We start from the raw sequence: 19,176 nt of genomic DNA, 5'->3' as shown, positions 1-19,176 counted from the left end.
ATGTCCAATGGTAGTGTGAAATCTAAAAGGATGACTTTGTTTTGTTTTTTAAGTTTTTTTTTTAATTAATTTATTCAGAGAGAGAGAGAGACTGAGAGGCAGAGGGAGAAGCGGGCTCCATGCAGGGAGTCTGACGCGGCACTCGATCCGGGGTCTCCAGGATCAGACCCCGGGCTGCAAGCGGCACTAAACCGCTGCACCGCCGGGGATGCCCTAAAAGAATGACTCCGAATCTCAAATCTGTGATTTTCTTGATTGTATAAGCCTAGCAAAGTGGTTTGATTTTTATGAGTCACAATTTTCACATCTGTACTCCAGAGTTGTTATGAAGAACAAATGAGCTAAGGTATGTGACACTTTTTGGTAACTAGACACCACTAAACTAAGGTTACCTTATAATAGGCCACTATCTATGTTATTAATAGCTGGAAATGAAGACACTGTCCAAGACTGTACATACTGGGAAGTAATGGAAAAGGACAAAAACTCCTCTCTCATGTCTAAATACAGAATTGAATCTTCAAAATCTAAACCTCAATGGCAGAATTTCTTTGATAGTTTAAATCCAATTTAAAAGAAAATTACCAGTGGAACTCTTACCTGTTTCTTCGCTCTTCATCTGTAAAGTGACCATCTAAGAAAGAGGTTCCCAATATCGCAAGCAAAGTATTGTGACCTTTCTTGTCAGCTGTATGGTACACTCGAGAAGCCAAGTGCAAGTTAACAGGCAGCTTCTGGGCTGGGATAGTGGTACACAGATCATGAAGGGTAGGAGTGGGGTAGTCTTGCAAAATTCTGCAGCAGAAAAAAAGAAAGTGGACTTCTTTGATCATTTTGTGGTCTTTTGATATAAAATACATTGACATTGACAGTTTAGTTTAGGCTCTAAAATGGGTGTCTAAATGTATGGGATTTAAAAATATAATAATGGTTTAATGGTTTATAACAAATTTAATATCACCATTGACCAGATCCAACTTTCTGCTGACAATCTCAACCTATATGACTTACAGATACCCCAAAAACAATAGGTCTATAAACAAACTCAGTGTCATCTCACCCTAAATCTCTTCCCTCCTGATTTCTGTAACTCAGTTGGTGATACTATATCTAGCCATCATGCATTATGTCTTTGCTACTCCGAACAAATGCTAATGTCCCAGAAGAAGTAGAACAACACAGTACATGATCTATTAACCAGCATCAATAGAACCCAGGTCTCTAAGTTTATGCAGCACGTTCCTTCCCACTGTGCTAGAAACTGCCTCTCTCTTGCCTTTTCAAAGTAGAGAAGAAGGCATGAAGATCTTTTTTTTTTTTTAGATTTTATTTATTTATTAAATGACACAGACCAAGAGAGGCAGAGACATAGGCAGAGGGAGAAGAAGAGGGAGAAGCAGGCTCCACGCAGAGAGCCCGAGGCAGGACTCGATCCCAGGACTCGATCCCGGGACTCCAGGATCACGCCCTGAGCCGAAGGCAGGTGCTGAACCGCTAAGCCACCCAAGGATCCCCCATGAAGATCTTTTTAATTCCCATTGTCACTTGCCATCCAATCAACAAATACATACTGAGCACCTACCATGTACTACTACTAATACTCTGTGCTCGATGATTTACACACATTCTCTATAATTCCCACAATGAACTTACTATATGGGAGGTATTATTATTTTAGAGCAGGTTTATTTTGGATAGGTCATAAAATTAGTAACTACTAAGATCTAAATACAATGCTGCAGACAAAAGTGGTGTATACACCACTTTTTTTCCCCTATTACTGCCTGTTAATGACCCCTGAGGTGGAAGGAGCCCCTTTCCAGTACTACTCCATCCCCACCTTCCTACTAAAATTATATTCTAAGCTTTAACCAAATGATGACCTTTTCATCAAATCAAATCAAATGAACTTTAGATCATGTTCTCTAGGACCTCCAAAACATAGTAGACAATGTTGATGATCCTTCCTGAAATTGCTCTTTGTGAGTTTTCTTAAACCTGCTATCCCAGCTCTCCATCTACCTCTCAAATTCATCATAATTTGATTTAATCACACCATTTTCTTTCTCCATCTTCCAAACTGGGTATGACTTCCTAGGCTGAACTCCTCTTTGTACATCAGAAAAGCAAGCTTAGATGTTTCAATTGTTTTTGCTCCTGTGCTAAGACCTCCCAGATTTCATCTCCAGGGTGACTATCTCACCTTACTCCCTGGCCTTTAAGATACAAAACACTGAGCCATCTTTGACTTCTCTTGTCTTCACTTGCACATCCTATGCAAAATTGAGCTTCTCTGCCGCCCAGGGCTGCTGCTTCTCCCTCCTCACTTTCAATATACTCCGGTCAAGGTCTTCATCACTTAGGCCTGTGTCAGCAGGGCTCTGCCAGTCAAATTGAGCACCACTCCCTCTGTTTCTTCCTCTCTTCAATTCCTCCTGCAAAATTCGATCGCACTGGTCTTTAGATACTCCTTTGCCCAGTGTAACGGTTCTCTGGTGTGTGCCGCATTCATCTAATTTCCTCTCTCTAAGTTTCAAGGCTCTCCACATCTGGCTTTCCTTCTAACGCAGGGGTTCGAGTCATACCGCCTCTGTTCAAATCCTATTTAAAATTACCACTAGGTCATAAGCAAGCCAATTAATTTATTTATACCTTGGCAAATTGGAAATAGCAACACTAGCACATCCTGAATAAAATTACTTTAATAAAGAAAGGAGTTGAGAACAAACTCCTTTGCTTGCCAGAGGGGTGGGGGTTGTCAGAGGGGGGCGGGGTGGAGGAGTGGGCAAAGTGGGTGAAAGGGAATGAGATACATCTGCTTCCAATTATGGAATGAATAAGTCATGAGAATAAAAGACACAGGATAGGGAATATAGTCAGTAGTACTGTAATAGTACTGTGTGGTGACAGATGGGAGCTACACTTGTGGTGAGCCTAGTATAACATACAAAATTGTTGAATCATTAGGTCATATACCTGAAACTAATGTAGCATTGTATGTCAACTATACTTCAATACAAAAAAAAAAAAGGAAAGATTGAATGCATTTAAAATAGTGTCTCTCACATGGCAGATATTAGCTATTATTATCTGTCTCCAGGACAATTCAGGAGGGCAGCAATACTTGTTAGTTCTTTCAATTATGGATCAAATGCTGTCTATCCTTTTGTCCACATTTAAACATCCTTCAAACAATACCTCCAAGACAAACTTCTCTGCAAAATTGACTGCTTTTTTTTCTTTTTTACAAATATCTCTTTTCATACATTGCCTTCTTCTTATGCCACCCCTTCTGACCCTTTATCTAATGGGTTAATGCCAATCTGCCTATAAACTGCTCCTTATATTCTGGATAGTAGCATAATATAAAGAATATAGACTTTAGAGTTGGATCAGAGTCTCAGTTCTAACATTTTCAAGCTCTATCACTGGCTTCTCTGAAGGTCTTCTGTAAGACGAAAATAAAAATCCCTAACTATTAAAACAAATCTCTAACTATTGCCTTTGTAAAATTGAGAATAATAGAGTCCCTAGCCTATGGAAGTCTCAAGAAATGCTTGTTTAATTTTTATTGCTATTATTACTAATGTGTACTAGACAGCACCTAACCCATTACTAGGCACAATATGGATATTATTGAATCACAAATAGAGAGCAGTTTATATCGTTTCCAAAACAAGAACAGGACATAAAATCTGTACATGTTTAAGTAGGGTAAGGGGTGAGGGAAGGTAAAACTAGAGTATTTGGAAATGCCTGAGACAAAGAAACCTAACTGGAGGAGTGAAAATAAGTGTCCAGAAAGCCAGGGATACTAGGAAAGGAGTGGAGAAGAAAGGGGAGTGGGGAGAAAAAGGTGAGCTCTGATGTCAAGCTCATCTATATCATCATTCTGTCTAGAACAGGTCTTGGTTAATGGTATGTACTTGAGATTACATTACGATTTTTTTTCCTTGAAAAAGCATCACAACCAATCTGAATTCCTATACTTCCATCATACTGTAATAACAGATTTGAAAGCAAATCTCCCTAGGTTATTGAGCTAAATAACATTACATTTCCAAAAAAACAATTTAATCTGGAGTCTAGTCACTGGTGAGTAAAATTAGGTTAAAAAAAAAAAAAACCATTTAAAGGGAAAGGAGCAGTGAATCAAAGATTTTCAGAAATATTTTTCCAAAATTCTCTTTCATTATACAAATTTCCTAACTATCAGGTTTTCATTCCTCTACATCTTATTCTTAATTCTCTCTAATGGAAATTTCTCATTTCAATTTCAATGAATTAACACAGTATTATATCTATCAAAAAGATCTACAAATATTTTTGGCATGCTCGAGAAAGGCTGTATGTTTTTATAGCACACTCCCCTTAAACAGGACTATTTGTCATTCTTTGAAACACTAAGACATAAAAAAGAAAAGACTCTTGACTCTGTGTGTGGCCACACTACTTTGCTTAATGCACTAAATGCAAGGTTTTTTAGGAAAAAAAAATCAAGAAGTTTCTGCTTCATTGGTAATCTGACAGTAACTATTTATTGAAGGTAAAATACTTGTTGTCTGCTGTCACTATTTGTTTTAATACATAATCTTGCTAACTAAATGAGCTTAAAGCAATGCAGATAAGCAATGGCATGTACAGGGTCACTTAAATGCCAATTCAACTCTTTCATAAACTTTGGAATTCTTTTCCCATGAGTCTATTCTCAGCTACTAAATTGTGAGTAATATCCATTTACAAAGTTTAGGCTGGCCATAAAAAGGTTGTCTTCCATGTCCAGCACACCTTTCAGTGCTCTAAGCAACAACAAAAGCTAATAATTAAAGCTTCTTTAAGTCCCAATAAAGAGTCAAATGAACAAGAATCTAGAATAAACCAACCCATAAAAACCAAGTGGTAAAATAAGGAGAAAACCAGTTTCAACAAGATGATTGGCAAAAGATAAACCCATAAATCTAAATCGCTTTTACACATATGATTCAAAATTGTAGTTGTACCGCTGAATAATCAGAATTTCTACTAAAAATTGAGGGGAGGAGGAAATAAAGCATGAAATTGCAGTAGAGAAAAATAAGGTCATCTAAATTACCAAATTGACTGGCCTATGAACATTTTGTGTTGGGTTGAATTTTATTTTATTTTGCCATTACACAATTAACCAATATAATAAGCAGTTAAGACAAATTAGGCATTACTGTGACAAAAAATATCAGATCTAACATGTTAACATTTAATTTTCCTTAGTCTCACAAAGAGCTATTCTTATTCTAGTTATATCATTTGTTGTATCATTCAACTAAGCACATTGGCCAAAAACAGTAATAGAAGTGTGAAGTAGAGCACATATATCCTAACCACAGTATCTGACACTAGCTCTTCCTATGGGAAAGTTTACCTTAGGTCTCATATATGAATTTCCAAAATATTTCATTTTCCTTTAAAAAATGTACTTTTCAGTATTAAAGCTACTAAATAACTTCTCTTTAGATAGTAAAATTAGTAAACGTAAGGAAGTTACTTTTTCTTAGGTAGTTTTTGATCCCACTGGGGTTTTGAACACCTTATTTGTCTCTGTTGTGTAATTCCTAATTTACTTTTTTGTGTTCGCTTCACTTCTTTTCCTCTGATTTGCAAAAATTCTGATGATTTCACCTTCAAGAAAATATAAAGATATGCTGTTAAGGAAAGCTGTAACATGAGAATTAGATCTTTCTCCCATATTTAATGGTCTATCTTATATTTGAACTCCTAATTTCTATGTATATTTTATAACAGAATATAAATCATAAGGTAAGTTGATATTTTCCTCTAAATCCTTTCTTAATTATATATACATATATATATGTATATATATATACCTTCACAGCAATAAAAATACCATATTTATAATATTTTATTCATTGCCTTAAAACTATTAAAGAAATATAAAATTTTTCCCTCCATAGATCTACTCTTCTTGGTTTTTTTTTTCCTAAGATTTTTTTTTTTTTAGGTAATTTCTACACCCAATATGGGGCTCAAACTTAAAACCCCAAGATCAAGAGTTGCATGTTTCACCAACTGAGCCAGCCAAGCTCTCCTTGGTTGGAATTTTTAATAGAATTTTCCCTTAGTCTCTTAAAATTTGGCATGACTACTAATTACAAGCATAAGCCAAAATGAACTTTAATGCTTTATATAACTATTTGAGCAACGTTTACCAATTTGTACTTCTTACAGTTGTACTCTCTTCTATTTCTACTGCTTGGGAAAAACCAAATGCATTTCCATCTCTTAAATAATTGCCTTTTAATCATTATAGATATTAGGAGTACTGTTTTCTGAGATTTCCTAGAAAATTTGCAGAATTCGTGATAATAGCTCATCTAAAGATATTTTTTTCTCTGTGGGATACTCTGGGTTTTTTTGTTTGGGCTTTTTTGTTTTGTTTTGTTTTGTTGAGACTAGATTTAAGGAAGAAAGCAGGGAGGTTTTCCTTGGGAAAAGCAGAGAAATATGATTGAGTAAGTAGAAAAAGGCCAGATAAAGGGTGGTTCTTGTAAATGAGGTAGAGATTTGGGCTCCCTGCAGTAGGAAGGAGAGAGCTACTGTAATTTCTTAGGTAAAGAAGTGATAATGAATAATGAAAGCTCAGAGCACAGACCATTCCATCTCACCACCCAGTTAATGTCTGAATTTCCCCTACAGTTTCTCCACCAAATGGTCATCCATCCTGGCTTGAACATGATGGGGAACAGAGGACTTGGATATATCCAAAGGCAGCCAATTTCTCTCTGAAATTCCCCCAGTTGTTTGCTTGTTATAGAGCCTAACAACTTTCATCTACCAGTCTCAATTCAAACCTCCGGATCATACAGGTATAGTTTAGCTTCTTCCATCAGACTGACAATCAAATATTTGAATACAGGTGACTTTCCTGGGCCAGCTTTTCCCCCAGATACACATCACCAGTCCCTTCAATTCTATATTACGTGACATGTTTCTGAAGTAGTGTGCTTTGTCATCTTGAATGCTCTCTGCCAAATCATTTCCAATTTGTCAGTGTTGCTCCTGGGATTGGATACCCTGATCTGGGCACAACATGTCAGGTGTGATGTGATCAGATCAACCAGAAGAAAGATGATCTTCTTTTATGGTATTCATCAATCAGCACAAACTATGACTGCACTTGTCTTCCTATCACAAAACTAAATCATAGCCTAAAACTCTGAAGCCTTTCACATTTGCTCTGAGTCATGTCATCCCATATCTACGCACTTAGCTTATAGACCAAAGGGCAGAACCAGACATTTGTTCCGATTAAATTTCATCTGAGATCTGACCAACCAAATCTTATCAATCATATTTGGATGTTATCTACAAATCCAATTAGTAAATCTTCCATAGTCTTATCCAAATTATTAGGAAATATGCTGAATTGGACACAGCCCTATCACAGTCTACTACAGACTTTTGCATAAATGATTACAAATCCATCTAGGAGTTCACCTGATTGCAGTCTTGTCTACAAAACTATTATTGGGAGTTTGATAAATTCCATTGCATAAATGGATTGCTGAAATCCAAAGGCTAATAACAATAACTAACGTTTAATGAGCCTTCTTGTAGGCCAAGCTCTTTACCATGATAGCCTTTCACTGAACTCCAGGTCTGTTACTTTTCTCATGCTCAATCTAGTAAGTCTAAAAGAGAAATGAGATTGGTCTTCTGTGGTTTGTCCTTAGGAAACTCATTCTGGCTCCAAGTGATTACTGCTTCCTCTTAGAAGCTGTATAGAAGGGGGTTCTTCTAAGGTTCTTTCAATTCCATTAATGATTCATTTAATCATTTCAGAGTTTTGTCTAAGATCAATACATATATTACAGAAACCATAACCCTTATCCTTAAAAAAATAAATAAAACTCGGATTTGCAGTTGCCAGTCCTCAGGCTTCTAGCTTCTCTCCCACTGCAGCACCTCCTCAGAGCTGCTGCTGACAGGGATGCAAAAGGCTTCAACCTATCTGAGCTGACAGGCTCAGATATCTAAGTTAACTCTTACAGTCTTTTACCAAACTTGGGCTTCAAATTTCTTTTTCCCTTCTTTCTAAGCTAAAGATTATTCTTTTCATCAGATTTGAGAAAAGCAAAGTCCAAGTTTATCAGCTTCCTTTTCTCTTTATCATATTTCTGTTTATTTAAAACCTCAACCTTTTTTCAAAATCAAATTAAGGCAGTCCTGTCATATGTTGTCATCACACTATTCATTCATATTGATGGGGTTATCCTACCTATATTCTCTCTTTGCTCTTAAACTAATATGAAAAAAATACTTTTTTATTCTTAGCATGATTCACAGGCCTCAACCCATTCTGGATCTTATGCTTTTTGATGTAATTATTATAGCCACATGTCACTTTTATATTTATCTATGGATCTGTATTTATCCTTTCATCTTTGTATATTTTTAAAACTCTGAATGCAATAGATCACTCATAACTATTTTTGTGAGAATTTGAGGGGGTTTAGGGCATCCCGCATCTCTTAAACTTTCTTCCAGTTGGAATCTCAAGACACGTGGTATCTATATTTTTACAGACTTTTTACCCTTTTCCCTCCTAAAATTCTCAATAATCCTCTCACAGGCCCTTGTGTCAGTCATTTTTTCATGGTCACTATTACCTGATTTCTCTTTTTTATTTAATTTATCTAAGTCATGTTGGTCATGACTGAGAACAGAGTCCTAATAGCTTTTATTATACTAATGAGCATCTAAGAGTAGAAGTGGTCAATAGAGACTGACCAGATTCTCTGCTTGTTTGCTGAATGAGGCCTTCAGGCATATATCTGAGCAGTCCTGCACTATTCCTTTGTCATACCTCTGTGCTTGTTCAATTTGCTGTATCAAAAGAGGTCTTTTTATGCCCCCAGTCTGGCTTGGCTTGCTGGAGTATATTATTCCTCTTTCCTGTGCCAAAGATGCTAGAGACTAATTTTATGGCCTCAAATGTCCAGAGTAAAGTTCATGAATTATAACAGATCTTGACATGTTAACGCAAATAAATACAAGATACTTGGTGGGATGAGTTACAGGACTATTGCCCAGCACCATTTTCTATGGCATTTCTAATATGTCCCGCACAATGCCAAAACAATAAACCATAAAGTTTTTTTACGGTTTTCTCTTCTCCTACTCTTGAAACACTTCTGGTTCCAGTTTAGAGCTTTCTTAATCCATTCTCCAAGACTTTCTTGTCCAACCGTTCCCCTTAGTTTTATAAAAGACATTCTATCCCAGTCACTTTTGTAACTGAGAGTCTGTTCTTGTATTAAACCAGACACCTATTAATTGTTATGAAAGAGCACTGTTGCAAAGGGGTAAAGGGTAAAGGTTCCAGAATTAGACCACTTGACTTCAAGTCTTGCCTTTACAACATAACTAGATATTTGTACTTGGACAAGTTATTTATCTTCTTTTGAGAGTTTTTTCAAATACAGTCTTGTTAAGAAATGTGTATTTAAGAAAAAGTAGGATAATATATATAAAACACCTAGCAAAGTGGCCGGCATGTAGTAAATACTCAATCAGTGCTAATTACCTTAGGGTAGTGCTGCCTCTTTTTACCAAAAATAAGTAAATTTCTGTAATTTCTTAATATTTAATAGCAGCTGCAACAATCCAAAACAATTAACATGGAACTTTTCTAATGAGAAATTTTAATTCCTGCCAAGTTATAGTGGTTAAATAACTGTCCAGAAATCAAGGTCATTTTATGACACACTTAGTAGATAACCATTTGCCTCTCACGCTCTCATTTTATTTTTAAAGTCCCAATGTTCAGATAAATTTATAGATGAAAACACCACCTATGCCCACTAGCCTAACACTTTTTTCATCAAGATGCGATAGTCTTTAAAGATACTTTAAAATGTTTTGTTTTAAAGAGATGTTTTAAAGAGAGAGAGAGAAAAAGAAAGAAAAGAAAGAAAGAAAAAGAAGAAAGAAAGAAAGAAAGAAAGAAAGAAAGAGAGAGAGAGAGAGAGAGAGAGAGAGAGAAAGAAAGAAAGAAAGAAAGAAAGAAAGAAAGAAAGAAAGAAAGAAAGAAAGAAAGAAAGAAAGAAAGAAAGACGCTGTCTAAGGACTCCACACCTAGAAGGTGTCAGCCTGAAATATAAAATTCACCTGAAGTAGTTAGCAATGAGTGGGTTCACTTAGCCTTGGCAGGATTCACTTCATACCCTAAATGTGTGCTTTAGAAAGATAGCATGACTTCTGATGGAGTCTGTAGCCCATTGCAAGATAAGTCCCTTCTCTTTCACAGCAGTCATGGATTTTCTCTGGTCGGCTATTATTTGTACATCTTCCTTATTACCCATTATTCCCAATAGATCAATATGCTAGCATCATACAAGATGAACTTAGGAAAGTAGGACTTGAGAAATGAAGAAAAACCAGGAGGCAACTGCATTAATCCAAACATAAGGTCACCAGTACCCAGACTAGGATGAAGGCAATTGGAAAAGAGACAGAAAAAAAAAAATGTTAGAAGGAATTTAGGCCTTGGAGAGTCATTGTGGGTGAAAGGCAAGGGAAGGGGAAGTCACATATAAATCCAAGGTTTCAGAGTTGGGAGTTGGGCACAAGTTGAAGAATGGCCAATTGATATGGGTGAAACATAGCAGGAATATGGTCTTCAGTGGAGGAGGGGGCCCAAAAAAAGAGGGAAGTTTGTTTACCCAAGAAGTGATATTCATGTGAATCAGTTAGAGGCAGGATCCTGGTGATAATCAAGATAATATTTTGTGGTTCAGAAAAAAATGGCTTTCTTTTCATCCTAATAATAATGTACCCATTGTAAATAAACTCATTTAAGTTAAAAAGTAACTCAAATTAAAGAAAAGTACTAAGTAATAGTAGTAAGGCAATACACAAATATGGTAAAAATATCTCAATTATACATATATAAAATGAATCTGGGAAACATACCCACAATAGGAAAAGACTCAGGTTTAGGATAAACCTAAGCAGGGCAAAGTTATAAAATATACAAAGTTCACCCAGCCCTGGTCCCTGGGCTACAGTTTCTGACTCCCTCAAGATGTGTAATGGGAGGACTCTTGGTCAATTTCTGAAAGCTGAGATTCCTTCCCTCCTTAAAAATGTGTCTTCTCTCCCCAGAGTTGTAATTAGGTTTGAACCAAAAGCCCTCAAAACACAGATGTCCCCTTTTCCCAAATGAGCACTTTGCACATAGAAGGCCATTTTTCAAAAGGGTATATCCACCTCCATGCATGGCACTTGCCTGGTCCATTTCTTCACAGTTGCACATCCTCAACAATCATAATTGTTTCCAACACAAATAGTGTTTTACCTTTAAAGACGCCCGTTTGGCTGCTTTGGAATCACCTGTGGGCAATTCATCTTTCAAGGGTTTACTTGATCCACCTGCTGGTTGAGTAGCCAGAGTTTCCTGAGGTTTAAATACTACGCTTTCTGCTTCTGAGACTCCCCATTCTAACATATCCTCTTGCTCGAGCTGGAAAATACTTGAGATAGCTTCAGGAAGTTTCTCAAGTACATTCTGTGGGAAAACATAAATGTACAAGAGTGTTCTTATTGGTCCTTCCAAAGTTTTAAGTCACACAATGTTTCTTTCCAAGCACAAAATGATGATAAAAATTCATGAATGAAATTAAGCAAAGGTAATAAAAGTTTCCTCTGAAAGATTTAAAAAGAGAAATTCAAATGGACTTAAGAAAAATATAAAGCCTAGCAAATTATTTTCTCTGGCTCTTATCTCAGATATATAGCTACCCCACAGTTACTATGCACCAACTCTAAGGAAATCATAAGACACCAATCTTACCCTGACTTTACCCCATACTCACCCAGAATCAAGGTCCACTGAAACATCTGACCTCTGAGGTTCTTTGGTCCTGAGAAATAGGATTTCTGCTAGCCAGATGCTCTTCCAGAAGCCTGACTTCAAGTCCTCAAAGAACTGACCCAGAGCCCTCCGAAGACCACCCAGACATCCCAACTCTATATCAAGCCCTAATGAAAAATTCTCACAAAACATTACTCTTAAAACTATTTTCTGTTCCTTAAAAATGTCTGACTGATTTAATCTATTATATCACCAAGTCGTAGGTAAAGTATCTTTATAGCCATATTTGGATATTACCCAATTTTAAGCCAAAATTATTTGGGAGTATGGAGTACTGGCAGTTAAAACTTCACTGCCTCAAATTAACAGATGAATAAATGAGTCTGATTTACATAAAAATCTGAACTCTAGAGAATGACTTGAAAATGCAATTGTATCACTTTGTTCTTTGATACATTAATTTGTTAGTAAGATAAAGTATAAAGATGTCATAGAGCACCAAATATTAAATGCCTCTATTATGCAAAAAGGAATGCTAAACCAAGAAATTTCTACTTGTAGAATGAAACTTTAATCTGGAGCTCATATTTTTATAAAACTATTTATTGGATGGTGCTGTTAAAAGAGTAAAAGCTTTGTAACTAGATGGGACATTATTCAAATCCTGGGTCTGTCAATTAATACGTATGTGATTTTGGCCAAGTTACTTAACCCTTCTTAGCCTTATTCTCCTCATTGGTAAAAAGGAGGATTAATTAAATATTTTCCATAAAATGGCAGAATAGACATACTATGCTATCTATGACAAGCTCATTCATTTCATTATCCATAAATTTGGCACTGTGAAACACTCCCTTTCTTTTCCATTTCTCTTCTTCTGGCTTCAATACACACCCTAGGGTTCTGGTTTGGGAGACTAAACAGATGAAGGTACCATCCTCCAAAATATGGAAGAAGAGGAGTTTTGAGGAGAAGGCAGTGGCAATCCTGTAGTTGCAACTAACCCTCTTCAGGATTTTGCCCAGCCTTATTTCTGTCACCAAGCCTTTACTGATGCTGCCACCACTCTGTGTCCTGCCTCTGTTTCAGCATGCATCATACTGTATCATTGTCTAAGTAATCATTATCATAATCATCGACATATACGAGCAGTATTTCATTTAAACTTAGTCTTCACCACAATTCCATGAAGCAGAAACTGTTTGTAACCCCATTTTGTGGATGAAGAAACTGAGGCTTAGAGAAGTTAAGTAACCTGCCCAAGGTCACACTCAAAGTAGCAGTGCTCTGTTTGAACCTAGACAACCTGAATCCAAACTGCATTCTCTTACCCTCTTTCTCCTATTCCCAAAAGATTAGCACTTCTCAAAGTGTGGTGCACAGATTCCTGATAATCTTTGAGACCCTTTCAGGTGATCTGCAATGTCAAAACTATTTTCATAATAATACTAAGACTTATTTGGCCTTTTTCATTGTGTTGACATTTGTACTGATGATGGAAAAGCAGTAGTGGGTAAAACAGTGAACCAATACTTTTCATATGATTAACACATGAGATTACAAAAGCATGCAGGGGCTAATGAACCATTCAAAGAACAAAGTAGATCAATGGACTTTAATGTAAGGATATAAAATAAGTTAATTTATTTTGTTTCAGTCTTCTCATTGCAACTTGTCTTTAAGAAACTACCACTTGTACAATTTTGGTTTATTAGCAAAGAATAGTATCCATAAATATGTTAAAATGTTATTAAAATATTATTCCCTTCTTAATCTGTATGGGACCAGGCTTACTTCATGTATTTCAACCAAAAGAACCTACACAACAGATTGAATGTAGAAACAGATATCAGACTCTAGCTCTTTATTAAACCAGGTATTATAGAGATTTGCAAAAAAAATGTTCTTACTAACTTGCTTTTTTTTGGATACTGTTTTTCTCAATATGTTCTATATTCATATGTAATTGGCTTATTATTATTTTAAATGAATGAATAAATATTTTATATTTTTCTCAGTTTTGCTTTCTATTATGGCAAATACTAGTTGATACAATGCACATAGACAAAAATTTCTTCAGGTTCTTAAAATATTTTTTAAGAGTTTAAAAGCATTCTGAGGGGATCCCTGTGTGGCTCAGTGGTTTAGTTCCTGCCTTTGGCCCAGGGCATGATCCTGGAGTCCTGGGATCGAGTCCATCATTGGGCTCCCTGCACGGAGCCTGCTTCTCCCTCTGCCTGTGCCTCTGCCTCTCTCTCTCTCATGAATAAATAAAATATTTTAAAGAAAGAAAGAAGAAAGAAAGAAAGAAAGAAAGAAAGAAAGAAAGAAAGAAAGAAAGAAAGAAAGGCATCCTGAGACCAGAAAATTTAAGTACTTTAAAGTTTGGAGATTCCTTAAAAAGGAAATTGTGTCTTATCTATCTTTATGTCTCAAGTACTTAGCACATTTATACCATCTGCAATTATTTGTGAGTGAGTGATGAATAAATAAGTGAAAGAAAATTATATCAATTTTTTCTCTGTTATAGTCTCTATTTAGAATATTCATGAAACAGTATTATACTTTTTCTCTTTATATATTGGTCTACTCCATACAATGAGTTCCTCAAAGTCAAGAACTGCCTTTTCTATCTTTGTATTAACCATGTCTAAAACAATGCCTATCACATTGTAGGAAAAGGAATGAATGAATGAACCCTTTGATTTGTTTATAAGTATGTAAGGAAATCATTCTCCATGATGATTCAAAAACTATTATATTTGAAATGGTGAGTACTTAAAACAAAATAAATGCATCAAAGAACTAAGAGACCTCTGGCCTATGACATGGAGATGTTCAAAAGTGAGGCTGCCATGCTCTAAGGGTAGATGCCAGCATAACCAGATGACAGCATGTTAGCCAGTGCTCCCCAGATAAATCTTAACCCAGAAAGCTTCTAGAAGTCTAAGGGACAGGCAGGACAGAGTTTGTTCTCTGGCAGAGTAGATAGACACCCAAAAAAATGTGTCTGGAATAAAAGATATCACAGAGGAGCCTTTTTACTATGACCAGGTATCAAGTTAAAAGGTATTTTACCTGTTAGAAAGCCAGTGATCCGGGATGCCTGGGTGGCTCAGCTAGTTATGATAGTGTCTGACTCTTGGTTTCAGCTCAGGTCATGTTTGCTTAAGACTCCCACTCCCTCTCCCTCTCTCTCCGTCTGGCCCACCCCACCCTGATCTCTCTTTCTCTCTCCCTTTGTCTCTCTCTTTCTCTTCTCCCTCTATCTCTCTCTTTCTCTTCTTTCTCTCTAAAATAAATAAATATATCTTTAAAAAAAATAGCCAGTGGCCAGAAGAGGTCCAGTGATTGCTTATAAATGTCAAAACTGAGAGAATGACTCCCACAGAATCACAAAGAAATCTTGGGATGCCTGGGTGGCTCAGTGGTTGATTATCTGCCTTTGGCTCAGGGCGTGATCCCAGGGTTCTGAGATTGAGTCCCACATCACACTCCCCGCAGGGATCCTGCTGCTCCCTCTGCCTATGTCTCTGCCTCTCTGTGTCCCTCATGGATAAATAAATAAAATCTTTTTAAAAATAAGAAATCAATATTTTTGTTTAAATCTTCATTTTAAATAGTAAGGATAATATCTAAATTAGGTACCTGATATTTGGCCTTTTTCATAATTTCCTGAAAAATGGCATCTTTTCTTACACTTCACATGAATGTAGTGAATGGTATTAAGTCAAATTCATTTATTAATGAAGAATTTATTTTTTCTACACCTGAATAATCTTGTATTTTCAGTTTAGTATATCTATTAGAAGCTGACACATCAGAGGTTTTGATATCTACCTGTAAATAGTGTTCCCTACAGGGAGCTACCCTAAATGTCAGTTTTAGGTCCAAAGCCTATGCGGGAAGGCTTCAAAATTGATGTATCCACATACTAGTGCCACACATGCTAGGTCCTGAGGTAAGAGATAACAATACAAAGCAGAAAAAGGCATAATCTCAATCCAGAAGCGTTTCAAACTCTAGTAATTCAACCAGTTGTGGAAACTCTAATATTGTAAGATCTATGCCTTCTGTGAAAAGATTACATATATTTTTCTAATCAAAACATATTATCATAAAAATGAAGTATAATCTGAATTTTTATGTATGTGGACTCATATTTTCATGAATTAAAGGGGCTTGCTATTTAACAATATTTTACACATCCTTTATAAAGAAAATGATCATAGTGCTATCATTTGTTTTATGTAAATGTGGATTTCTATACACAAGAAGACATGTTCCATCCATATGGAATATATTTGCCAATGATGGATAAAAGGAAGCTTTATTTCTGAAACAAACTTCTGTCACCAGCAGTCCATATTTCTCTACAGAAGTGTTCCCTTATCAATGCTTTAAACAATTTTTCTAGCTAAATAAAAAATAAGATGGTGCTTTCTTAATTAACTCTCCAACTACCTTCTAGATCTAAATGTCTAGACCAGAGGAATTATTAAAATCTTTCCATTTTGAAAAGAGTTTTAGGCCTTAGCTCAGAAGGTCTATTGTAGGCAGCAGCAGTAAGCCAAAATAGCCAAGATTCCCAATGTGATATTGGATTAGATATTCTTACAGTTAAACATACATGTAAAATAAATTAGTGGAGCTTTATTTAACTATCTAGATAACCATTCATGCAACAAGAGGCAGACTATTACTTCAATATAGGTAAGGAGGATTTTTATTAAAGACTTTACCATTTGAGGTTCCTCAAAATTTGTCTGTAATCCTTGCTCTTCTTGCACTTGAGACGTCTTGTACATTTTCCCCATTAAAGATATATCCTTGAAGAATAAAAAGAAAACATAAAATAATGTCAGTTTTTAAAATCATCAGGGTATATTATTCAGTGCTGCAAAACTCCAGTCATTTAGTAAGTGAGGAACATATAAAAGAGAAATAAAAGCTAGGTAATATTATGCAGTAAATGGAAATATAAAACAAAAGATACAACAAAAATCTTTTGTCTTATTCCAATTTCATGGCTTTTTAAATTATTGATACCTATACATATAATATCAGATTTAATAAGGCAATTAGGTAAAAGTACAGATTCTGTAAAACCTGCTACTAAATGGCTGCACAAGAAAGATAAAAATCAAAACTAAAATTTAATTAACCCAAAGCAAGAAGGAATCTGGAATATATTTAAATGTTTAATAAGTATAACTGTTAGTATCATATTTATCATTACTAATGCTAATTGCTATGATAAAAACCTCATTCAGGTGAAGTGGTAAGAAGATAGCACACCACTACATCTAACAACAGGTAGAAATAAAGAGACCCAGCTCCTGCCCAAACTGTAAAATCACAGACCAGGTATCAACAGACATGTTATTTTTCATCTCTTCATCTCAGTTTTATCATCTTTAAAATGGAGATTCAGGATGCCTGGGTGGCTCACTGGTTGAGCATCTGCCTTTGACTCAGGGCATGAACCCAGGGTCCTGGGATTGAGTCCTGTATCAGGCTCCCCAGAGGGAGCCTGCTTCTCCCTCTGCCTATGTCTCTGCCTCTCTCTGTGTGTCTCTTGTAAGTATAAATAAAATCTTTTAAAAATTAATTAATTAAATAATATGGGGATTCAATTACATGACTTTTGACAGCCCCTTTGTCCTCTAGACTTTAATAACATCAATAGCAAGATATAAACATTCATTGTACTTTAAAACACTACTTTTTCTTTGCTTCACTAAAAAGATCCAACTGAGGCCATTGGTTTCTACTTCTGCCTTTCTATCATAATATAACTATAAAATTGGACAAAATATAAGAACAACTCTTTGAGGATTGGACAAGAAACAGTGCACAACTGTAATGACTAAGAGAATGGAAACCAAAATGGTTAAAAGGCAGATATACCCAGATTTCTGCTTTTCACAATTTACAGACCACAACACAAGATGGAAGAAGACAATATGGGGCCCAGGTATCTCACTAGGTTGAAGAAATAGAAATTAGAGTAAGAAGAAGACAAAAAGGGTAGAATTTGCAAGGCATAATAAGATGGAGAGAAGGGAAGAGCATAGAAAAAGAGCTCCAGAAATCTGCAACAGGCATTTGAGTTATAGGTTGAATACCAATCTGTTCATGGAATGGTGAAACCCATGAGACCAAAGATAAACTTCCAGGAGGAAAAAAAAACAATAACCAAGGAGCTGTAAACTGCAATTCCCAGAGTTCACACAAGGATGGGAATCATTAGCTCTCCCATCAGACATCCTGACTACATAGTATATTCATTATAAACCCCAGAAGTGTCAGACATTAGTAGTGGTTCTAAATTAGCTCTAAAGTAATGGCTTCTTAGGACTTTAACAACATTTTTAAATAATCCCCAAATATATCAAGCTGATCTTCAAGCAGCTTAACAGGCTATTAGAACAAAATCCAACACCTTTTAAAGGACGACAACAAAACCTCATATTCTACAATGTAAAATTCACAATGTTCAGTGCTTAATCAAATTTTACCAATCACATGGAAAAGCATAAATATGTGGCAGATAACCAGGAGAAAAACCATTAGAAAAAGGACCAGAAATGATAGATATGTTGTAATTAGCAGATAAGGATCTTGAAATTTCTAATATAAATATTCAAATATATAAACATATGAGGAGCAAATGTGAGACATAAAAACAGAATCAAATGGAATATCTAGATAAAACACAGTATCTGAAAGAAAAATTTCACTGAGTGGCATTAATATCAGAGAAGATATTACAGAAGAAAATATTCAGCAACTTGAAGACATAGCACTAGAAACAATGCAAAATGAATCAGAGAGAGAAACAAAAATTGAAAGAAAACTAATACTCAATCTGACATAATATTTAATTAGAGTCCCAGAAAGGGCAGTGTGAAGGGAGCAGAAAATATGTGTACAAAAAACGTCCAAAACTGTCCAAATTTGATTACAACTATAAACCCCTTGATGCAAAAATGTTCATGAATTCCAAGCAGAAACACACAAAGAACACTATGCCAAGCACATTATAATAAAAATTAAGAAAACTAGCAATAAAGAAAAAAATCTTATAAGCAACTTAAGAAACATTAAGTACAGAGAAACAAATATAATTACTAGCAACTAATTACCACAAGCCAGCACTGCAGACTTCCTATCAGAATTATGTAGGCCAGAAGACAATGAAGCAACATACTTAGAGTACCTGTACTGAAGAAAAATACTGCCCACATAAAATTCTATATCCAGCAAAAATATCTTTCAAAATTGAAGGTGAAATACTTTTTCAG

The 19,176-nt window shown here is 35.7% G+C and overlaps 1 protein-coding gene across 5 annotated transcripts in view; it reads right to left on the bottom strand.

Annotated features, from left to right (window-relative positions):
* The window catches only part of TTC6 (tetratricopeptide repeat domain 6), a 184,608-nt gene that overhangs the window by 103,497 nt on the left and 61,935 nt on the right, over positions 1-19,176 (bottom strand). For 3 of the 5 annotated variants that reach the window (XM_072838355.1, XM_072838356.1, XM_072838357.1), the window contains exons 3-6: positions 16,612-16,698; positions 11,354-11,563; positions 5,522-5,655; positions 601-795 (exon numbers count right to left, since the gene is read on the bottom strand). In XM_072838355.1, coding sequence (XP_072694456.1) covers positions 601-795; positions 5,522-5,655; positions 11,354-11,563; positions 16,612-16,698 — 626 coding nt within the window. Of the gene's footprint in view, positions 1-600; positions 796-2,203; positions 2,404-5,521; positions 5,656-11,353; positions 11,564-16,611; positions 16,699-19,176 lie in introns of those variants that run through there. The other 2 variants (XM_072838358.1, XM_072838361.1) reach the window with 2 other exon arrangements.

This window comes from Canis lupus, chromosome 9 (assembly GCF_048164855.1).
Source record: "Canis lupus baileyi chromosome 9, mCanLup2.hap1, whole genome shotgun sequence".
Taxonomy (NCBI): Eukaryota; Metazoa; Chordata; class Mammalia; order Carnivora; family Canidae; genus Canis; species Canis lupus.
Note: the sequence above shows the minus strand (reverse complement) of the source record. Positions and strands in the feature narration are given on the sequence as shown.